The 20,137-nt window shown below is 32.6% G+C and overlaps 1 protein-coding gene across 1 annotated transcript in view; it reads left to right on the top strand.

Moving 5' to 3' along the window:
- Trdn (triadin) overlaps nt 1-20,137 on the top strand; it is a 444,085-nt gene that overhangs the window by 395,820 nt on the left and 28,128 nt on the right. The window contains exons 26-34 of the mRNA XM_045159783.1: nt 565-591; nt 1,043-1,072; nt 4,500-4,529; nt 5,701-5,727; nt 6,074-6,121; nt 13,098-13,118; nt 14,766-14,789; nt 15,527-15,565; nt 18,924-18,947. Of these exons, the coding sequence (XP_045015718.1) occupies nt 565-591; nt 1,043-1,072; nt 4,500-4,529; nt 5,701-5,727; nt 6,074-6,121; nt 13,098-13,118; nt 14,766-14,789; nt 15,527-15,565; nt 18,924-18,947 (270 nt within the window). The remainder of the gene's footprint in view (nt 1-564; nt 592-1,042; nt 1,073-4,499; nt 4,530-5,700; nt 5,728-6,073; nt 6,122-13,097; nt 13,119-14,765; nt 14,790-15,526; nt 15,566-18,923; nt 18,948-20,137) is intronic.

Consider the following 20,137-nt stretch of genomic DNA (forward strand, 5'->3'; position numbering starts at 1 on the left):
TCAAATATCAGGGGAGTGGATGGCAAGAGGGGCCTGGTGAACTGAATGATGGGCTAGAACCTAATACTGACTAAATAGAAGTCAAGAAGTATAGGTCCCACTTGCACACAACTGGGTATTCAATATCTGGAATTTGATTGCAGGGTCTGGAGGCCTTAGTGCACCAAGTTTCTCTTTCACTTTTGTACTCTTACCCACACATAAAAAAGCAGTCTGTTGGTCTTTCCATTAAAAAAAAAAAAAAGAAGAAGAAGAAGTAAAAATGCAGGCAAGTAAAGGGGAGTTGAGCAGTTATAGAAAGGTATTAAATGTCATTTGGAATGGAGCACGGAATCCAAGGGAAGTATTTTTGTGCAAATAAAAAGACAGAAAGTTTAAAAGGGTTATGGATAGATCGAAAACTAGCAGTTTCCCATAAGTTGGCCAGCAGTGTATGTAAGGACAGCCCTTCCTTTCCACTTGCAGTATTTCCTACAACTACTCTCTCTAACTGACTTATTTCAGAGAGATCATATTACTCATACTTACTGGGGTTGTTTTAATTTGCATTTGAACCTTTTATAGGCAAAGAAGTCAAGCCTAAACCCCCACGTAAGCTAAAGGCATGCCAATTAAATGAATGAATAAATATATAAGTAAATAAAACTAATCTTGGGTGCATGATTTTCTAATATCCTAATTTCTTTTGAATATTTTGCTTAAATAAAAAGGCTTAACTATTTTACCTAGACAATGAGTTTATTATCCAACAGCATTTCTGAGGATGTGCTTCACTAAAATTTATCTTTATCTTTTATTCTCTGGACATTCAAACTAATAAATTCCTAAACCTGTCTTTAATTTCAGCTTGCATTTCCTTTTTTCTCAAAATCATATTTTAATGAATAAGGAAACCTTTAAATGATCTGCTTGTATAACTTTGCAATAAAGACAATAAAATTGTAATTAATTTAGCAGGTAAAAGTATAATGTGTAATATAGAAATCTATGTGATTAGAGAGAATTTATAGCATTCTATAATCATCATTATTCATATTTTTAGATCCACAGGTGAAAACAGAAGAGAAGCCAGGTATGCTTTTCATCTACTTGTTCATGCAAACATGCTATATATATAATGAATAGCATATCTCTGCAATATTATGCTACAATGTAGCTATTATAGTAAATTTAACCTTTATAAACATTGAAAATAAAAACAAATTCTACATATTCATCTAACATATAAATTTCTGGAAAACAATCTTTTTGTAGACATAAAAACTATGAATGTATTCGTAGTTCAAAAGAAATAACTGATAAGTTGAGTTGATTCCTGCAAATCCACATTTTTGTTTTTCTTTTTCTTTTTCCCTGGTAATAATAAGACACAGACATTTTATTAGAAAGACAGTTGTTCTCATACTAGTTTTCATCTAGCCTCCAGAGATAATAAACACTTATAGGAGCTATAGTAGCCAGCAGAAAGTTTTTCAAAAGAGCACACAGCAATCTGACTGGGAAAACATTCAAATTTGGTTTGCTATTGCTTTGCACATTTGTGTTTGACAGCTGCTGTGATAAAAATGTCACAAACAGAATGGCTTAAAAACAGATGTTTAGCTGGGCATGGTAGTGCACACCTTTAATCCCAGCACTCAGGAGGCAGAGGTAGGAGGATGGATTTGAATTGGGGGCAACCTGAAAATACATAGTGAATTCCAGGTCAGCCTGAGCTGGAGAGCCATATTTCTCCTGAAACCTGCAGAGAAGAAACCTTTTTGCCTCTGCATGGTGCTGATTATAGTATGCTTGGTATTTTTGACTTGAAGATGTGTCATTCCAACATATGTCCCCATGGTCATATGAACATGTCCTCCCTGTGTGTGTCTTTGTAGTTCCTCTCCTCTTCCCCTAAGTGCACCAGTTATAATAAAGGACCCACTCACTCCCCTATTACCATATTTTAACTAACAACATCTGTAACAACCTGTTTCCAAGTATGATCACATCTAAGGTGCTAGAGTTTAAGAATTGAGGACATACTTCAAACAGCATAGGTCCACCCTGTGCCTTGTCAAAATGCATACCTTTCACATGTACAAAATATATCTATCACTTCCTTATAGTGTCAAAATTGTAATAATTATATTATCAACTCTTCAATCTAACTGCTCACTTCAGTGAGCAGTTTGAAATGTAACTATCTATTAAGTTATCTGCTTTCCTTATGAGTGAGAGATGCCTTCCATGTGTGTACCTTTGAACCTATAAAATGACATATATTTTTAAAATGCTCAGGTACATATTAGTATTAGTAACTGGACTTGAAGTTATCCTTCCAGCCACTGGTTCAGAAAATAGAAGACAATTGTATGTATATTGTTGTGTCATGGTTAAACAATGGATTTTACATTCAAATAAAGTTATTAAAGTAGCTTAAAAATGGGGCAAGAAAGGAGACGGTTATTGTAAGCAAGTTCTGAAACTTGGTTCATCTTAAATGTGGGGATTGTCCTCTCATTCAGAGCTGTCTCCTGGGCCTAGCACAGTGGTACCCCTGCTAAAGGAGGCCTATCATCTCCATGGTTCCTTTATATCCAAATTTTGTGTTATTTTTGCTTACTTAAAATTATAACAGGAAAGATCCATCTACTGTACAATTCATGAAGTTCCAAGACATTGAATAGAGGGCCCTCCATAACTGTGTCCTGGAATACATTTCCATTCCCTTTTCTATAGAGGTGATTGATTGAACCAATGAGTCAAACACCTGATCTCTAGTAACATTTGGTCCAGCCATACAATTGAACTTGTCTCTAGGTTAAACTATTTGAATAGACCGAAAAATTGCCAAATGAACAAAGACTAGTTCCTTTATTATTAAAAATATCTTCTTCAAATTATCTGTCCTCTCACAATTTATTAATAGCAACAAAGATATATCTGTCTCAACATTTTGCTTTGAAAATTTTTCTAGTGATTATTTAATCTATGAACTTAAATCCAAGCTTCCACTCAACAGGAAAACACGATTCAGTTATTTTTTTTCACTTTATTGCAATTATTCTGGTTTCTCCAGAGACCAAAAACATTACTTTCTCTAAAATGTTTAATGATGTGTCTTATTTCCTTATGAGAAAAAGCAACAGAGGCATAATCAGCATCTATTTCAAGCAACACTTGGCCATGTGTGCAGCAATTTTCACTGGTTCGTTTTGAATATGTTCTTCAAAATTCAGGTGTTATCAATGTAATAGCTCCAAATGGTGAACCTCAAAAAGGTTATTAGGCCATGAATGCTCCTTTCTTATGGGTGAGAACATGGCCATTACCAAAGAACTTCCCTGCTAACTTAAACTCACTTTCCTTCATCCTCCCCCACTTGCTGCCATGCGATGACATAGCTGCCTCCTCTCCAGGATGCAGCAAGGAGCCATCCTGGAAGCAGAGATGGAACTTGTCAGAACTTGGATCTTGTATTCTAGTTTTTAACCTCCAAAGCTGTGTAAAATTAGTTTCTGTTCCATCTAAACTACCTAGTCTGTGCCTCTATGTTATAAAACACAAAACAGATTAAACAAAAATAGATTTCTATATGGCACTCTTCAATTATTTCTGATCAGTCTCTAAAGCCAGTATTTCTGCCAGTATTAGTCTCCACAAGGCAATTTAGATTCTTTTCACCAAGTTCATCAAAACTTCCAGTGTTTACTCATTTATGTGATTTGCAGACTACTTGCATATTTATACGCACTTGTTACAGAGGCACCCTACTTTTGGATGCCAAATTCTATGAGCTTTCTTGAATATAAGTATCACAGTCTGTTCTTTAAAACAATAGAAATATATTCCATCCCAGAATCCAGAAGGCTGGCCAACCCTCCCTTCAAACTTGAGAGAACTCTTCTTTGCATGTCTAGCTTCTCGTGACTGCCAGCAGTCCCTGTGTGTGCCTTAGCTTCTCCAAGATCACTTCTATCTCTGCCACCACCATCACATGTGACTGTCTCCCTGTGTGTCTCTTCCTTATAAGGAACAATATACCCTAGTAAAACCTCTTCTAAATTAATTATATCTGCATCTCTCCTATTTCCTAACAAGATCACATCTGATATATTGATGGCTAGGATGCAACATATCTTTTAGGAGACACATGCAAATCATAAAAGCACTTGTCTAAATCCAGATAACAATTGGATGTTTCAAATAATGTCCTCCTATTCTTGTTATTTAGTTTATCTAACATTATCTGTATTTATCTTGAAAATAAGCAGGTAATTTGGGTTCAAGTCACCAACTCACTGTTGGTGAAGCAAGCAATAATTTAATGACACACAAGGGTATATTGTGTTTCTAACTGTTAGGTGCTTAATAAATTTTCCTTAGCAAAGCAGCATGAAATCAGACAAATTTTAGTAAAATTCTTCATTTTCCACTACATTAAACAAATGACTTTCAAAACTAAATTTAACTCTAGTTAAGTTTTTCAGAAATTCTTTGTATTTTTCTTCTCACAGAGCAACAACTCAAAAAGGAAGCAAAACCAGGTAATAGTACTTTCTAAGCATTGCTTTCCAAAGATGAATGGATACAAAGTCTTTCATTATTTATGTTTCTATTCTACTTCCCTGCATGATTTTGCAGTATTGAATGAGGCAAACTCAGGATGCCTCATTGATTAAAAGATGAGTTTGCAGTACATTACACTCAGAAGTGATACCAGGTCTTAGAAAACATCCTTTGTGATCTTAGGAAATTAAGTATGATCATGTTAATTTTGTGACATTATTTCCAACAATGGCCAAAGAGTCATAAAAGTGCAAAGGTATGGACTGTGTGGGTTTGAAGAGAAAGACAAGGTGACCTAAGGATAAACACTCTGCTCTCACTTTTCTCATGATGGTAGCATGCCAAACAGCAACACTTATCTATATGCAGTGCTTACGGAAACAATTTACTTTCCTCTTGAAGAGAATATACCATACAACACTTATCCATATGCAGTGTTTATGGAAACAATTTGCTAAATCAGATTCAGAAAATGAGTCATATTGTCAAGATTTTCAAGGTAATAAATATTGGAACTAGGGTTTTACACCATACCTGCTTTTGTTTATTTTCAAGATGCTGGGTACTCCTAAGAACTTATCCTATTCTAATCTGTCCTTTTATTGACAGGTAATGCTGACCTAAAAACAGGGTGATTGTTGTTGTTGTTGTTTTAGTTTAAATTGCCATTTAATGCTCAAGTTCTTATTTAGATACCAATTACCTCCTGACTTAAGGCAAGTTTTTAAAAGTACTAAAGCTCAATGAAAAGTATTCCTTCATTAAAAAGTTCTATGGAAAATCCTTCTATATTAACAAATTCAAGAATGAGATATAGATATCTCTATGGCTCTGCTATGCCTTCTTTCTCTTAAAAGCCTACCTGGCAGCTGATCAGAGCTTGTGCCTTGTTGCTATTGTAACAAAATGTTTATAATATAAAGAAATTTATACATGCTGATATACTGTTTTATGATTTACTTTCCTAATAGCATTCATTTACTGTAACTGAGTATGTTTTATTGAATAAAATATTTTTCCAGCCAGATCTTAACATAATTTAAAGAACCTAGTTAAATATACCTATTACCATTTAAAAGTTGTATTTATCAGTTTTAGCTACAGTATTATATTGGGTAAGTTAATGTATGAATTCCTTATTGTTTTCAGCTTCATCTGATAAAGGACAAATACACAGTATGTATACTAATGTCATCTCTAATGCTCTGAGAATGTTTCTAAAGAACATGTTCATTTTTCCAAACTTATATAGTTAAATCTGTACTTGTACATTTATGCATTGTCGGGTTTTAAAAATATATCTGCTGAAAGCAAAATAAGAATTTATATATCGTCTTCCTGAAACAAAACATTTAAGTCCTTCTTATGAAACAGATGACATGAGAGTTTAGAAACAAGTTTCCCCTATGGAAATAAATTTAATTTTCTCTTGTATAAATCATTGACCTGATTCACAGAGAACATTCACTGTGTAAAATGTTATGATAAATATCTGAAAATAGTCACTTTTCAATATTTTCAGAACAGGACATAGCAAAACCAGAAAAGGCTGTTTCTCATGATAAACCAGGTATGTACAGGTGGTATTGGTAACATTAGGTTGTCTCTTCCTGTCTTGGTTAGAAGAAAAAGGAGGAGTAGGTAGTCACAACTAAAGTTCCTTACAATAATTCATGCCTCAAATCGCCTGCTTCTAAAGACTGCTGCCATTTTAGTCTTCATCTTTGTGTGGCTCATACTAAGAGCTTGATGGTAGGATGCAAACAGACACTTTGTCGAGCAGAGAGTTACCTTAGCACATAGACCAGCTCTGCCACATGCAGGTGAGCAGCTGTACATTCTGATTTGTACTTTCCTGTCCCTGGGCAACTGCACAAAATCTGTCATTCAGATAAGATCATTCAGAGATGGTCACTTTAGTCTCCCTGAGTCTGAAGAATGGTGTAAGAATGGCATGTGTGCCTGAATCCTTCACTCCCCTTTTCTTCTCCATCATTGCCCCTTTTCATTCTTTTCTTCATTACTGCTTGTTTTACATTTTGAGAAAGCAGATGTAAAACCATATACTTGTAAAGAAAGATTCGGTATTTACCAAATAAGATTAGCAGTTATGTTTTATTTAAGAATAGAAACTTAAAGTTTTTATTTGAACTAATTCAATATGAATTTTACTGTTAAACTACTCAGGCCTTACTGATTCCAGGCATTCCATCCATGGTTTACTTTATGCTGTTAATAGAATTAAGCCAGGACATGAGACATTAAATGTTCTGGGTTTTTTTTTTTTTGTTTGTTTGTTTGTTTTTTATCTAAACAAATCTTGGGAAAACTTTTGCCTGCATTTTACAACTGTCTATCAAAAAATCATTCTGCAACATATTTTCTTTGGTTTTATTTGATTCATCATGAGACCCTAGCCAAGGATAGTGTCACATGCACCCACATCCCTGCCTCAGCTCTGGAAAGATGGAAACAAGATAACTAGTGGTGAGCTAATCTCAGCTAAATGAGATCTTGTCTCAATATACATATTGAAATATATACATATATATGTGTGTTTATATATGTGTTTGTATTCATGTGAGTATGTGTATGTATGTATGTATGTATATGTCTATATATATATATGTTGCCAGGAACATAAATATGATCAGTAGTACTGGAGGGCAAGGAGGAAGGAATGATTGCCTGTGTTGACCAAAGCAAAACCTAATGAAGAACTTTGAAAGATTCTAACTAAATTTTAAAATCAAACCCTAGTTTTATTGTTTTTTTTTTAAGTTTTTTTTTATTTAGGTTTTATGAAGTAGGGCCTTGTTATAGCCCAGTTTCACCTGGAATTCTCTATGAAGTCTGAGGGTTGTCTCAAACTCATGGTAACCCTCTCACTTCTGCTTCTTGAATGCTGGGATTACAGGCGTGCTTCACCATGCCTGACTTAAATCCTGGTATTTTGTTCTGTCTCAAAACTTAGTCTTCTTTATGTGAAAGTCTGAGATACTGGATTTAGTATCTGATTCACTGCATGTCTTCTTTCCACAATTCTTTCTTGCGGTACAAACTTCATGCTCTGTAAATTCTTTTATACAAAATTAAACTTTTTCACAGTAGAATATTTTGCCAACCAATTTATTTCCAGTAAAGTATAGTTCAGAAGTTTAAGTTTGTTTCTGTGTTTTGACTTCAACATTTTTATTCTACAAAATCATCAAAGGCAAAAGACATTTCATGTAGATAGATACCACCCCTTCTTCCTCAAAGGTTCCAAATAAGGAATTTGGGTTCCCCAAGCTAATCATGGGTTCCCAGGGAGCCTTAGCACAAGAAAGATAAAAGGATGCTGTTCTTACTTAATTCCGGTGGAAACAAAGAAGGTCATATAAAAAAATGCCTCAGTGTAGATGAATACAGTTAGCGGCAATGAAGAAATGGAAGTATTTATATTGGCAGGTTACAGGATGAGTTAAGTTAGCAACACTCCTATAGCATGATATCTGGGGCTGGAGAGATGGTTTAGCAGTTATGGCACTTGCCTGCAAAGCCAAAGGAACCAGGTTTGATTCCTCGGGACCCATGTAAGCCATATGCAAAAGGTGGTGCATGCATCTGGAGTTTGTTTGAAGTGGTTGTATGCCCTGGCACACCCATTTTCTCCCTCTCTCTGCCTCTTTCTCTCTCAAACAAATAAATAAAATAGTTTTAAAAAGAAAGATATCTGCACAGAAGACTTCATATGCAGTTTTTTCAATTTTAATAGAAATGAAAATTTGCTAATTTATTGATAAAGATATTTTATTTTCATTGATGTCATTTGGATACAAACATATATCAAGGTTTATATATGGCATTGTTTTGTTCTGATGAATTCAAATTTTGTGCTACCATTTCTCCAGTCACAGAAGAAACAGGCCTCAAGAAGGGACAAACTGTAATAGTAGAAAAACATGGTAAATAAATTATTTTGTACTTTCCTTCCCTTGTATAAACTTTGTTATGATGGTATCCACAAGTATGTATAAAGCATGTATTCATTTAATGCCATAAATTCTAAAATTTTTAAATATTGCGAATAGCTAAACAAATAATCAAAGAGTAAAACCTGAAGTGTGTTTACTTTTGTTTTTTGGAATGTGATTAACCTAACATACTTGTAATTTATAAGCAAATCTATATGATACATTAACTGTCATGTACTCTTAGATATTTTTCTCTTACTTTCAAATTATATTTTCTCACATCTTAAAATCTCAGAAATCTAAAATTTAATAATTTATAAATTAGCAGATATAATTTCTTTCCTGACAGCACCTCAGACAGACAGTTGTGTATTTACATAACATTTAAAATCTGTCTTAATGGTTGGAGGGATGGCTTTGTAGTTAAGGCACTTGCCTGTGAGTCCTGAGGACCCAGATTTGATTCCCCAGTACCCACATAAGCCAGGTGCACAATGTGGTTCATGCATTTGGAATTCCTTTGCAGTGGCTGGAGGCCATGGAGCTCCCATTCTTTCTCTCTTTCTTCCTCATTCTCTCTCAAACAAATATATAAAATATTTTTTAAATCTACCTTAAATGCTCAGTAGAACATATGACATTAAAGTAAGTTCAGTAAATGTCTCATTACATTCTGTCAGACACAAGAGAAAAGCACATTCTTTTGCAACTTTGGAGACACTGTTGTCAGGAGAAAGAACACTTTTTCATCTTCAACTCAGTTGACATCCTAAACCACTTATTGTAATTTTTTTTATTCCCAGATGGAAATCCTAGGCTATCAGGAGGTCCCATTTCTTACTCATAAAATATCATCAAACAAAAACTGTATTATTTTTTAAAGTTAAATAATCAGATAGATAAGAGTTAAGTGTTTTTTATTAGGATAAAATAGAATTTGGGAAAATAATTATCCATATAAATTATAAATCATTAGTCCATGAGAAGCAAAGTGACCTTTTCATGTCATCTCTTAGTCACATTTTTTCTCTTCCATCCATTGAGTAAATTCATAACTACAGCAAATATTCCTCTAATTCACACTGTAAAGTATGATGCCCTCTATCCCAACAACACTTGAATATTTCATTATGTTGTGGATATTTAGGGATTATGGAAAATCAGCTCAATATTTTGTGCCCCAAATACATAAATTGTACTAAAATTTATAAGCATTTTTTATCTTATATTTTTTTCACTAATATAATTAGTATATTTCCCCATACCCTAGCCAAAACCAGCAAGAAAGAAAATCTAAGGCCTATCATGTACTTCAATGTTAACAATTTGCTTATATTTTTTATTTTAATAATTTTTATGGGCTGGAGGTATGGCTTAATTGTTAAGGCATTTGCCTGCAAAGCCAAAGGATCCAGGTTCGATTCCCCAGGACCCATGTTAGCCAGATGCACAAGAGGGTGCATGTGTCTGGTGTTCATTTGCAGTGGTTGTAAGTCCTAGTGTGCCCAATTCATTCTCTCTCTCTCTCTCCCTCTTTATCTGTCAAATAAATAAATAAAATACTTTTTTATGACAGAGAGAGAGAAGTGGCATGCCAGGGTCTCCAGCCACTGCTTGAACTCCAGATACCCCTGCCATCTTGTGCGCATGTGCAGCCTTACACGCTTGCATCACCCTAGGTGCCTGGCTTTTGTGGGATCTGGAGTGTCAAACATGAGTTCTTAGGCTTTGTAGGCAAGCACCTCAACCACTAAGCCATCTCTCCAGCTCTATATTTTTAGAGGCTTGTTTCTAGTGTGGCCTATGGGTAAATTATCTTTGTAAGTGAAAAATTAATTCCATTGCTATGACTTTAATTTAACATTTTAATTTTATACTACTAATTAGTAATTCATGATATTTGCACAGAAAAAAAGCCTAGAAGTAGTACCACTGCTATTAATACTAAACAATTGAGTCCATGAGCGTTACAGATGATGTTAGGGTAGGTAGCACATCTTTTAAAGAGACATAATGAAAAGTAATGGGAAATGAGAGGATATTTTAGTGAAATATATTACAAATTTGCTTTTACCTACATTTGTTTCTTTGTGAATGGCTTTTGGCTTTTAGAATTCCAAAAAATGACAAAATTCTAAGCAGTTTTTAATTCATCTACTAAAATAGTATAATTAGTAAAATAGTATAATTTCCTTATGAGTTAGACCTCGAAGAACCTCCTTCAGTTTGTAGGTGTGATAGTCTCAAGTGGTAGATACTTTCAAAAATGACTATGGAAAGCATGTGTATTTTCCTATGTTTTTATAGGTTGGCATCAATATTTTTGAGCTTTGGTGATACATACATATAACTTAGAACCTGAGACATACACACACACACACACACACACACACTATATATATATATATATATATATATATATATATATATATATATATATATATATATATATATATATGTCACAATATATATATGTCTTTTTAATCCTCCTCTGATGAGATTTTTTTTTAATTTGAGCATTAAATTTTTAGGCACTTACTTTCACACCATTTATCATAATTTTATGAAAATTCAGTTCATAGAACTTTATTCTTGAATTTTGTTCACCATTAATTTACTAATATATAATTTATTCTTATTATATATTTTTATATCCTTCCACCTACTTCTTAGTTGGTGCATATGCTGGAAAAAAATAATGATAACTTCAAGAATTCTTTAGTTCAGGAGAGAAGGAAAGAAAGTCACATCAATGAACTCTCAAGGCCCAGTTATGTACTTAATTACTAATATTCTCTACTCCATTCAATATCCATCCTGCATGACTTTGTTTAAAATTCTATTTTTGATGAAGAAGAGAAATGTCCTTTAACAACTTTTATTCTGAATATTTTCACAGTGCTTAGAGGATCATCAGTTGCTTGCCTATTTTGATTCCATTTGCCACATTCAAGAACTAACTGAAATTTGGCTCTGATAGTTTCACCTGTGCCTGGGAAATGAGAGCAAAGAGTCTATATTAAATATTAAATCAGAACATAATGCAAGGCTAGAGAGATAGCTTAGTGGTTAAGGCACTTCCCTGTAAAGCCAAAGTACCCAGGTTTGATTACCCAGGACCCATGTAAGCTAGATGCACAAGGTGGTACATACATCTGGAGTTGGATTGCAGTAGCTAGAGGCCCTGGTGTTCCAATTCTCTATCTGCCTCTCTTTCTCTCTCATAAATAAATAAGTAAATATTTCTTTAAAAAAGGAATCCAATGTCTAGCCCTACATTTCTTCTGACATGGAAAGAAGGAAACTAGGACTCAGAAGGGTAAAAATAAAAGTTGGTAAAATGCTGAGGGAAAATGTCATCTGCCTTCACATGTACTCAAGAAATGACAATCATCACTCAAGAAAGAGAAAACTTCTTTTAATAACTCTCCACCTTATTCTGTCCTTAACATTATAACCCACATGGACTGTGACAATGTCTTTCAGCATGCAGAGAGAAGAAAACCATTTTGGGGTGTCCTGTGAAACTTAGCCATGTGTATAAAGTATAATACGGAAATATGCTTCTAACCAGTTTCCTAAATTTAGTGCAGGAGCAGTTTACTTCTCATGTAAACTAAGGACCATCTACTAAAGTACAAATAAGAAATGTTTTGTACAAATGTGCCTTATGTCAGTGAATTTTGACTTCTCTCTTTAGAAAAGACAGAACATGAAGAAAAAAAATTTATATCTATAAAAATAGGTATTTTGCCCTTTTAGCTTATAGTCTCTTTCTTTAAATCTGAAAATCCAAACATCATATGCAGCCACTGTTTATTTGGTTTATTGATACCATTTAGTTTTTGCTGCTGTTGTGATTTATCATAAAGTCTACTGTAGCTGAAATAAGGTCTGTGGTATTATAGTCAATCAATAAGGGGTTACCAAACATGTTACACTATAGAGTAAAATTAACGAACTAACTTTGCTTTTATGATTTACAATTCCTTCCACAAATTTGGTATTAGCTATGTTTAATATTAATGTCTTTTATTATACTGATTTTTGATGTTTTAAAATATTTCAGCAAGCTATATGTGCTTATCGTGAGAAACATTTTCTCTGGGGCAACTCAAACACATATCAATTCACTCCAGCTAGGGTATAAATAACAGACCAAAGTATGATTGCACCAAAACAAGTTTTGGTGAGTTGAGTATATTTGGATTGCTTACAAAGCAGAATGAGGGACTGTTTAAGAAGCATGGGTGACTCAAAGGCAGCTACTTCATAGAAAATCTCACACTAGCCTAGGTGGCCACTCACCAAAGCTGCATATCTCCATCACACTACACAACCTGTAGACAACTTAATTGGTCAGACTCTCTTCCCAAGTAGTTGTTTACACTATCTACTTGCAAGCTTTAACCCAGACTTGCCAACTTCCCGAGTCTCCTGAGCTTCCTTCCTCCCTCCAGGAAGGTATGCTGTAATGGCTATACACTACTGGTCAGTCTGCCCTCCAGAGTTGTTTATCACTGCTTTAAACTTGGGGATACCAACAACAGATAGAAAATTAGCACTCATTTATTTTTTTTCACTTTCTAGATAAACCTAAACCATCTTCAAGTAAGTGTAGCATTTTAGAATTTTAAGAGAATTTGATTGCATGCGTTATTTTAATTGTATGATTTTTCTTAAACTGTAAGTGAAGCATATGTGTTTATTAATGTTATGGCCACTGCAACATTACTTCTATAGTGGACTTTGGTTGACAAGGAACATTGTGTATATTCTACTTAGCAACCCTTGGACATGTGTTTCTATCATTTAGTCCATTGCACTATAATACAATATGTGAGGAATGCCCAAAATGTTTTTGGTTTTTTGTTGTTTTTTTTTTGTCATCATGTCCTGTAACTAACACATTTATCACAAATTGGTATCTGTGGAACAAAACAAATAGTTGCACCTTTCTTCTGTCTTGTTCTACTTCTGTTAGGATTCATTAAATACACCCAATATGAAGAGTGCACTAATGCTACCATGATAGTTACAGTGTGACTCCTAATAGACTTGCACAATTATGCTAACAGATTACCCTTTTACTTTTCAAAGGTTCATGTTATGTTTAGTGATTCAAAATCATTGTTTGATGTTTCAAATTATAATAAAAATAGCCCTGTAAACAATAAAATTGTTTACTAAACAATATCAAAATATAGCCAACACTTAACTTAGGATAAGTAACTCAGTAAAGAATATACCTAACAGTTGTAGCTCAACTTTTTAAATGCCAAGCACTAATGTGTTTTCTTATTAGAGTTATGAGAGATTCCTTAAAAGCGCAGCTATAATTTCTTCAGAAGAGATTTAAAACTCACCTGAATTTTGAAACATTGCCTCTATATTGAAGAAAACATTTACTTTATTTAACTTGTGCTATCACTAATAATGTTAATAACATTACTAAAAGCAAGGGGTTTAGGTTAAAATTTTAATATTAGTCATATAAGCTTACTATTTTGAAACAATTCATTATCTACCTTATTGTAAAAATATTTCAAACATTTTTTGAATCATGGCAGTAACTTCCAAAAAAATCTATATAACATAACTCTATTAATTGAGTTTGTAGTAAACATTGATATTCCAAGAGACATATTTCTTATATTTTCAGATAAGCTTTATTTAATCTGAACTATTTTATGAGGAGAATAAAATTTGCTAGATTATACTGAGAAATAATCTTACTTTTTGAATTAACTAAATGAAAAAAAAAAGAAAGACTAGTTCTAGTTTTATGCTTCACATTAAAGGCAAATATGTCACCTGGAACTAAGTGTAATTCTGGTATAGTTTTCAACCTCTCCCATATACTGTCTTACTTGGCACAGCATATTATATGTGAAAATATGATCATATTCAATGAATGAATGTGTGCATCCTTAAGGATCAAAATTTATTATTTATTTGACATTATTATAACTTTGTATATTTTTATTATAAATTATAACCAACTTAAATTTAATGATCTTCACCATATTAGACAATTTTAAGTTAGTTTGATAATGGTTCCATTTTCATAGTAGGTACTTAGTTACAGTCTTGAGAAATATTATAAGTACATTTATTTATCAATTTGAACACATTTGCCTATTATGACTTAACAGGAATATTTCAAAATAAAATTAATTTTCTGCTAATAAATAAAATATTGATATATTTTAATTTTACTTTTATTTAAATATTTTGTTTATTTTTTCCCCCAATAAGCAATATCAGAAGACACAGAATCAGGTAAATAATTACTTTCTCAATGATATAACACTGAGTTGTTATAATAGTATGTGAATCTGAGTTTCTATTTAGCTGTGTAACTTTTTTATTGGCATAAAATCCCTAAACTACTCAAATTGCCAGTTTTTTTTCATCCACAGAACAGATATAATGACTTTCCCAAAGCCTTTTATGAGAAGAAAATAAAATAGCACATCATATCTGTACTGCATAATTGTCACTCATTAAATGTTGGTTTCCTTCTCATTCTTATCTGTAAAGCTTAGTAGAGAGGATCATGAACCAAGCAGGACTCTACATTGGTAACTGTATTCCCTGGTTGTTAGTATTATCCTGTGTTTGCATTGTTTTTATTAATTTCATTTCATTGAGAGTCCACTAAACAACATCAAATCTTTAATTCCTAAAAAGAATGAAAATCAAGATGGCTTTCCTGTTGTGTATAGCTTAGACTTCTTTAAAACATGCGCGCGTGCGCGCACACACACACACACACACACACACACACACACACACAATCACAATCTCAAGTCAAGGACTGAATAACTAAGGCCTCAGCCTGCAGGTGACAGGTAGAACCCATCTTCTCACACATAAGGATTCTTTTACAACTTTCAGTGGGACAGACCTGACTACTTACTCCCTTCCCGTGATATTGAGATGTATCGTCAGCTTTTTATCTAAGAGTAAGAAAACCATATATTTAAAGTGATTACTTCTTTTTTCTCTCTCTCTAGGGAAGAAGAAAATTGAAAATTCTGAAAAGGAAAGTAAAGGTAATGATCATATTTTAAGAGCAAAGCAATAAAGTAATAAGAATATGTAATATAAATTATATCACTTAAAAGCAACTTATAAAACATAGGCCAATTTTGTAGGATGTTTCAGAACTGCAGTTCAACTATTAGAAAGGTGTAAGCCTCACATCATTATTATTATTATTATTATTATTATTATTATTATTGAATAATGAAAGGAAAAGAAATTTAGATCCTGAAGTAAATTCTACCTGTTATTAATAAATTAGGAGTATACAGTTTTCCCATGACTCTTGTGAATACTGACAATGAAATTTAAATCCAAACTTGAAGAAATCATCGTAATAAATATATTAATCTGAATTATTACTTCTTTACTGAAAAATCAACCGCAAAGAATATGTAAAAAGAAAATTTAATTTTATGAAAAGCATTGCAAAGCCTTGGAAGCCAAAATTACAGACATTGTAATTTATTTCATTACTTGCAAATAAAGTTTTATTTGCACATGCAAAAGATGCTGATATGACTGAAAGAATATTTGGGTGATATATATATATATATCTGTCAAAATATCAGTAAATGACAGTCCAGTTACTGAAAGTAAACATCCATTTATTAGGAATGGGGTCTCAGAACTTCTTTATTCTTTAGTATTAAGGTTCATTTGTTTAGTACACAATGTAAGGCAACATAGAAATGATTGATTTGAGTGTATTGTTTGGGACACTTATGATGGAATTATCTAAGAAATATCTATTAGATCAGGAGGAAAAGATCCTTATATATCACCTCAGCGTTGTCATTAATAAAAAAGAACCTCTGTATTCTCAAATTCAGATGATCAGAATTACCTGTGTTCCATAAATTCTAATCCTCTAAGTCATTATACTCTCATCACACCTCTATTTATAAAACAAAACAATCTCTCATGCTATAATTTATATTTCCAGGGATTAGCTGATGATAAAAAATACTTTTGAAAATTAACACGAGAAAATAGTTACAACATAAAATTATTCCCATTCTGATAAATTTAGTAATTATAACAAGGCAAATTTTAATGAGTTTATTCTTAAAATTCACATTTTAATTTACATTTTGAATAAAATGTTACAATAGGCAAAGAAAATCTTCTGCTGCACAATGTTACAAAAAATAAGTTTGAACTTCAGAAGCATTTAAATTCTATGTTGGCTTGGAAACTCCTGAACTGTGTTGGTACTCAGCACAACCACTGTCAACACTGTTTTCTTGAAGCAATGTCTTCTAGACATGCATTTCAGCTGCTAGGAGAATTTGAATAGAAAAAAAATTCTAGCAGAGAGGTTGCATTTAATTAAAAATTTTAGAAATATAAAGAACTATTACCAATATACACATTCAATAAAATATCCATCACACCCCAGAATAAGAGTATCTCTGTCACAAAATAACTTAGTTGCATAAGTAGTATTAAAATTGATATACCTGCCAGGCGTGGTGGCACACACCTTTAATCCAGCACTCGGGAGGCAGAGGTAGGAGGATTGCTGGGAGTTCGAGGCCACCCTGAGAATACAGAGTGAATTCCAGGTCAACCTGGACTAGAGTGAAACCCTATCTCGAAAAACAAACAAACAAAAAAGTTATACACCTATAGAACTTAAAAACAATAAGTGGATTCCTTTTTATTATAAACATAATTAATACCATAAATTTATTTAAAAGTTTTACAAGTTGGCTCTAAATTAATTCCACATAGTTGCAAGCTGGGAAGAAGGCAAAAGGCAAATAGCTATTCTTTTCCAAAATAAAATTTAAAAATAAAAGAATCATCATCCCCTTTGGTGTTATTTTCATGAAAAACTGTAATTTAATTCTGCAGTTTGGATGGCATAATTAAAAACAAGCTTTAAATTTTAAGATACTAGTAAACATATCCCAGCCAAAACTTTTCATTTGTGACAAAAAATACCTTGTATCCATAAATTCTGACAGCAAGTTTTTGATGCCAGCAAGTGGTGTCTGTAAAATGCCTCAACTTGTACAGACTACACAAATGTGCACCAGTAATAATTGAGAGCTTTGAGTGCTGTTCTGTTTTGCAGAAAAATTAACCCATTGCCTTTAGTCAACTTATGCTTGAACAAAGTGAAATCTGAGGCAAGAACAATATGCATATAGATGGTTCTGTATGTTAAACTCAGTGTTTGATGAGTAACCAAGATGAAAAGAAAAGAGTCAAATCTTCCTAGAAATGAAGAAAGGTATTTTAAAATCCTACAACTAAGATAAAATATTCACCTTAATTTTCCTAATAAAGTGCCCTGCAATATCACTAAGGTATAAGTAACCCAACTGAATCTTTTTAATTGTATTTTTCTGTCCATGGTGGCACATGCCTTTAATCCCAGCACTCATTAAGCAGAGATAGATAATTGCCATGAGTTTGAGACCAGCCTGAGACTACACAGTGAATTCCAGGTCATCCTGGGATAGAGTCAGACACTACCTTGAAAAACCAAAAACAAAACAAAACAAAAAAATGTATTTTTATATTTGTTGTAACTGTGAGATTTTTAGCTTTATTTTAGAAACCCAACAAATATCAGAGTATAGTGATACAAAGCAAACTCCCTCAAAATTATATTTTGAAACCTGCCCAGTTAAATTAAAACACATTGGCTGAAGGGAGATGTTACCAATCATCTTTTTCAACAGAGTAGCATGTCCAATATAACATTTGGGATAATCACCTCACTCTCTCTATATTTATACATATTATTGTGAAAAGCATTACTTTGAATAATAGTCATCTCATACTGAAACAAACAAAATTATAATAATTCTTTATATTGTGTTTAAAGATTAATTCTTTTCATAGAATACTTAGCTGCTGTTTGTCTTTTTCATTAAAGGAGTTCTATGGGGTTCATGAAACTTAAAAATGAAGTTTTAAAATTTTCAAATGATTAATGAGCCACTTCATATAAAGAACTTTTATTTAAGTAATGTCTAATTACAGTTGAACCAAAGCCTTTCATTTAGCAATGAATCTGATGATGTTATGAAGAGTTTGTTCAAAGATTAAATTGTTATGACACCAGAAATGTATTCTGGTCTTTTGATAGCTGACATGTTTTCTTACATAAAAAGACTAATTGACATATGTAAATAATCATATTCAGTCAATGAAGCACTATCTTCCATCATTAACTCTTAATAATCAGGAAAGGAACATAGGAAACTAGATACATTTACATAGTCCATTGACAGATACTGCAGTTTCCTTAAATTTCTTTTAATGTATTTAAATATATTTTACTTATATGTTATTATATATATAATATTTATTTATAATTTTACTTATATGTTAATGAACTTTATTTTTTAGCAGAAATACCTACAAAAGTGCAAAGTAAGTACTATTTGTATTGATGACAAACAAATTAAATTTAGTACACATATGTGGCAGTGAACAGAGTATCTGAGAAAAATAATCCAAAGGAAGGAAGGATTTTTTTGGCTCATGACTTCTTAAGTTTTTATCTTTGGTCAAAGTTTCCAACACATTGGGCCTGACATGAGGTAGAGTATCATGGTGGCAGGAAAGAGTGAAGCAAGATTCCACTCACTTCATAGCATTAGAGAAACAGAAAGACACAATAAAAGGGGTCATGCAGACATACTCTTCAAGGGCACAACCATAGTGTCTTACTTCCTTCAGCTATAGCTCACTACCTAATAACCTCAACAGCTGTAAACTCACCAGTAGATGAAGCCACTGATCAGAGTACTCTACATGAACTAGTCACCTTTTCAGAGCTCTACCAGCTGGGGACCAAGCCCTCAGTAGCCAGGCTTCAGGAAGTGGACCACAACATAGAATTTCAAGCTTAAATTTATAACCACTTTTATTGTTGAATGCATTCAAAGGTTAACACATTCTATATGAAAGTCTGTGAAAAGAATTTATTAGTTTTTATTGTAATTTATGTTAGACAAATTTTAAACCTATATTATCTGAGATTATAACTTATGATAGAAATACCCTGTCATGCTGTCAAGCCTGAAAATAAATGTAACATGAATTATAATAAATGTATTTTCAATAATTCAAGAAAAATTATCTTATTTCCTTCTAAACAATCACTCAAATGTTTACTATAGATTACACACAATTAATAAATTTCTACCACTTTCTAGTAATCACTAATTTAATTATGATTTTAGATCAGAGATATATAAGGATGACATATTTTACAGTGGATGAAATATCATATATATATGTACACACACACACGCAGACATGCTTCCCAGAAACACTCTCTAAAATTAAGACTCAGGTACAGACAGAAATTCTAAGTACATAAAAACTGAACTTCCATTAAATTCCTGTGATTTAAGAAAATGACCATATTTCTTTCCATGTTTCTAGATTTAAAAGAAATAAATTGTTTTAAATCAGTATTGTTAAAAAATCAAATACAATGTTGTATACAGGTATAATTTTATATTTCTAAAATATATAATAACAAGGTTAAAATAATAGGTAAAAGTTATTTTAATTTTACCAGCTCCAAAATATACAAACATCATTCAATATGT

The sequence above is a fragment of the Jaculus jaculus genome, chromosome 9 (genome assembly GCF_020740685.1).
Source record: "Jaculus jaculus isolate mJacJac1 chromosome 9, mJacJac1.mat.Y.cur, whole genome shotgun sequence".
In the NCBI taxonomy this organism is placed as follows: domain Eukaryota; kingdom Metazoa; phylum Chordata; class Mammalia; order Rodentia; family Dipodidae; genus Jaculus; species Jaculus jaculus.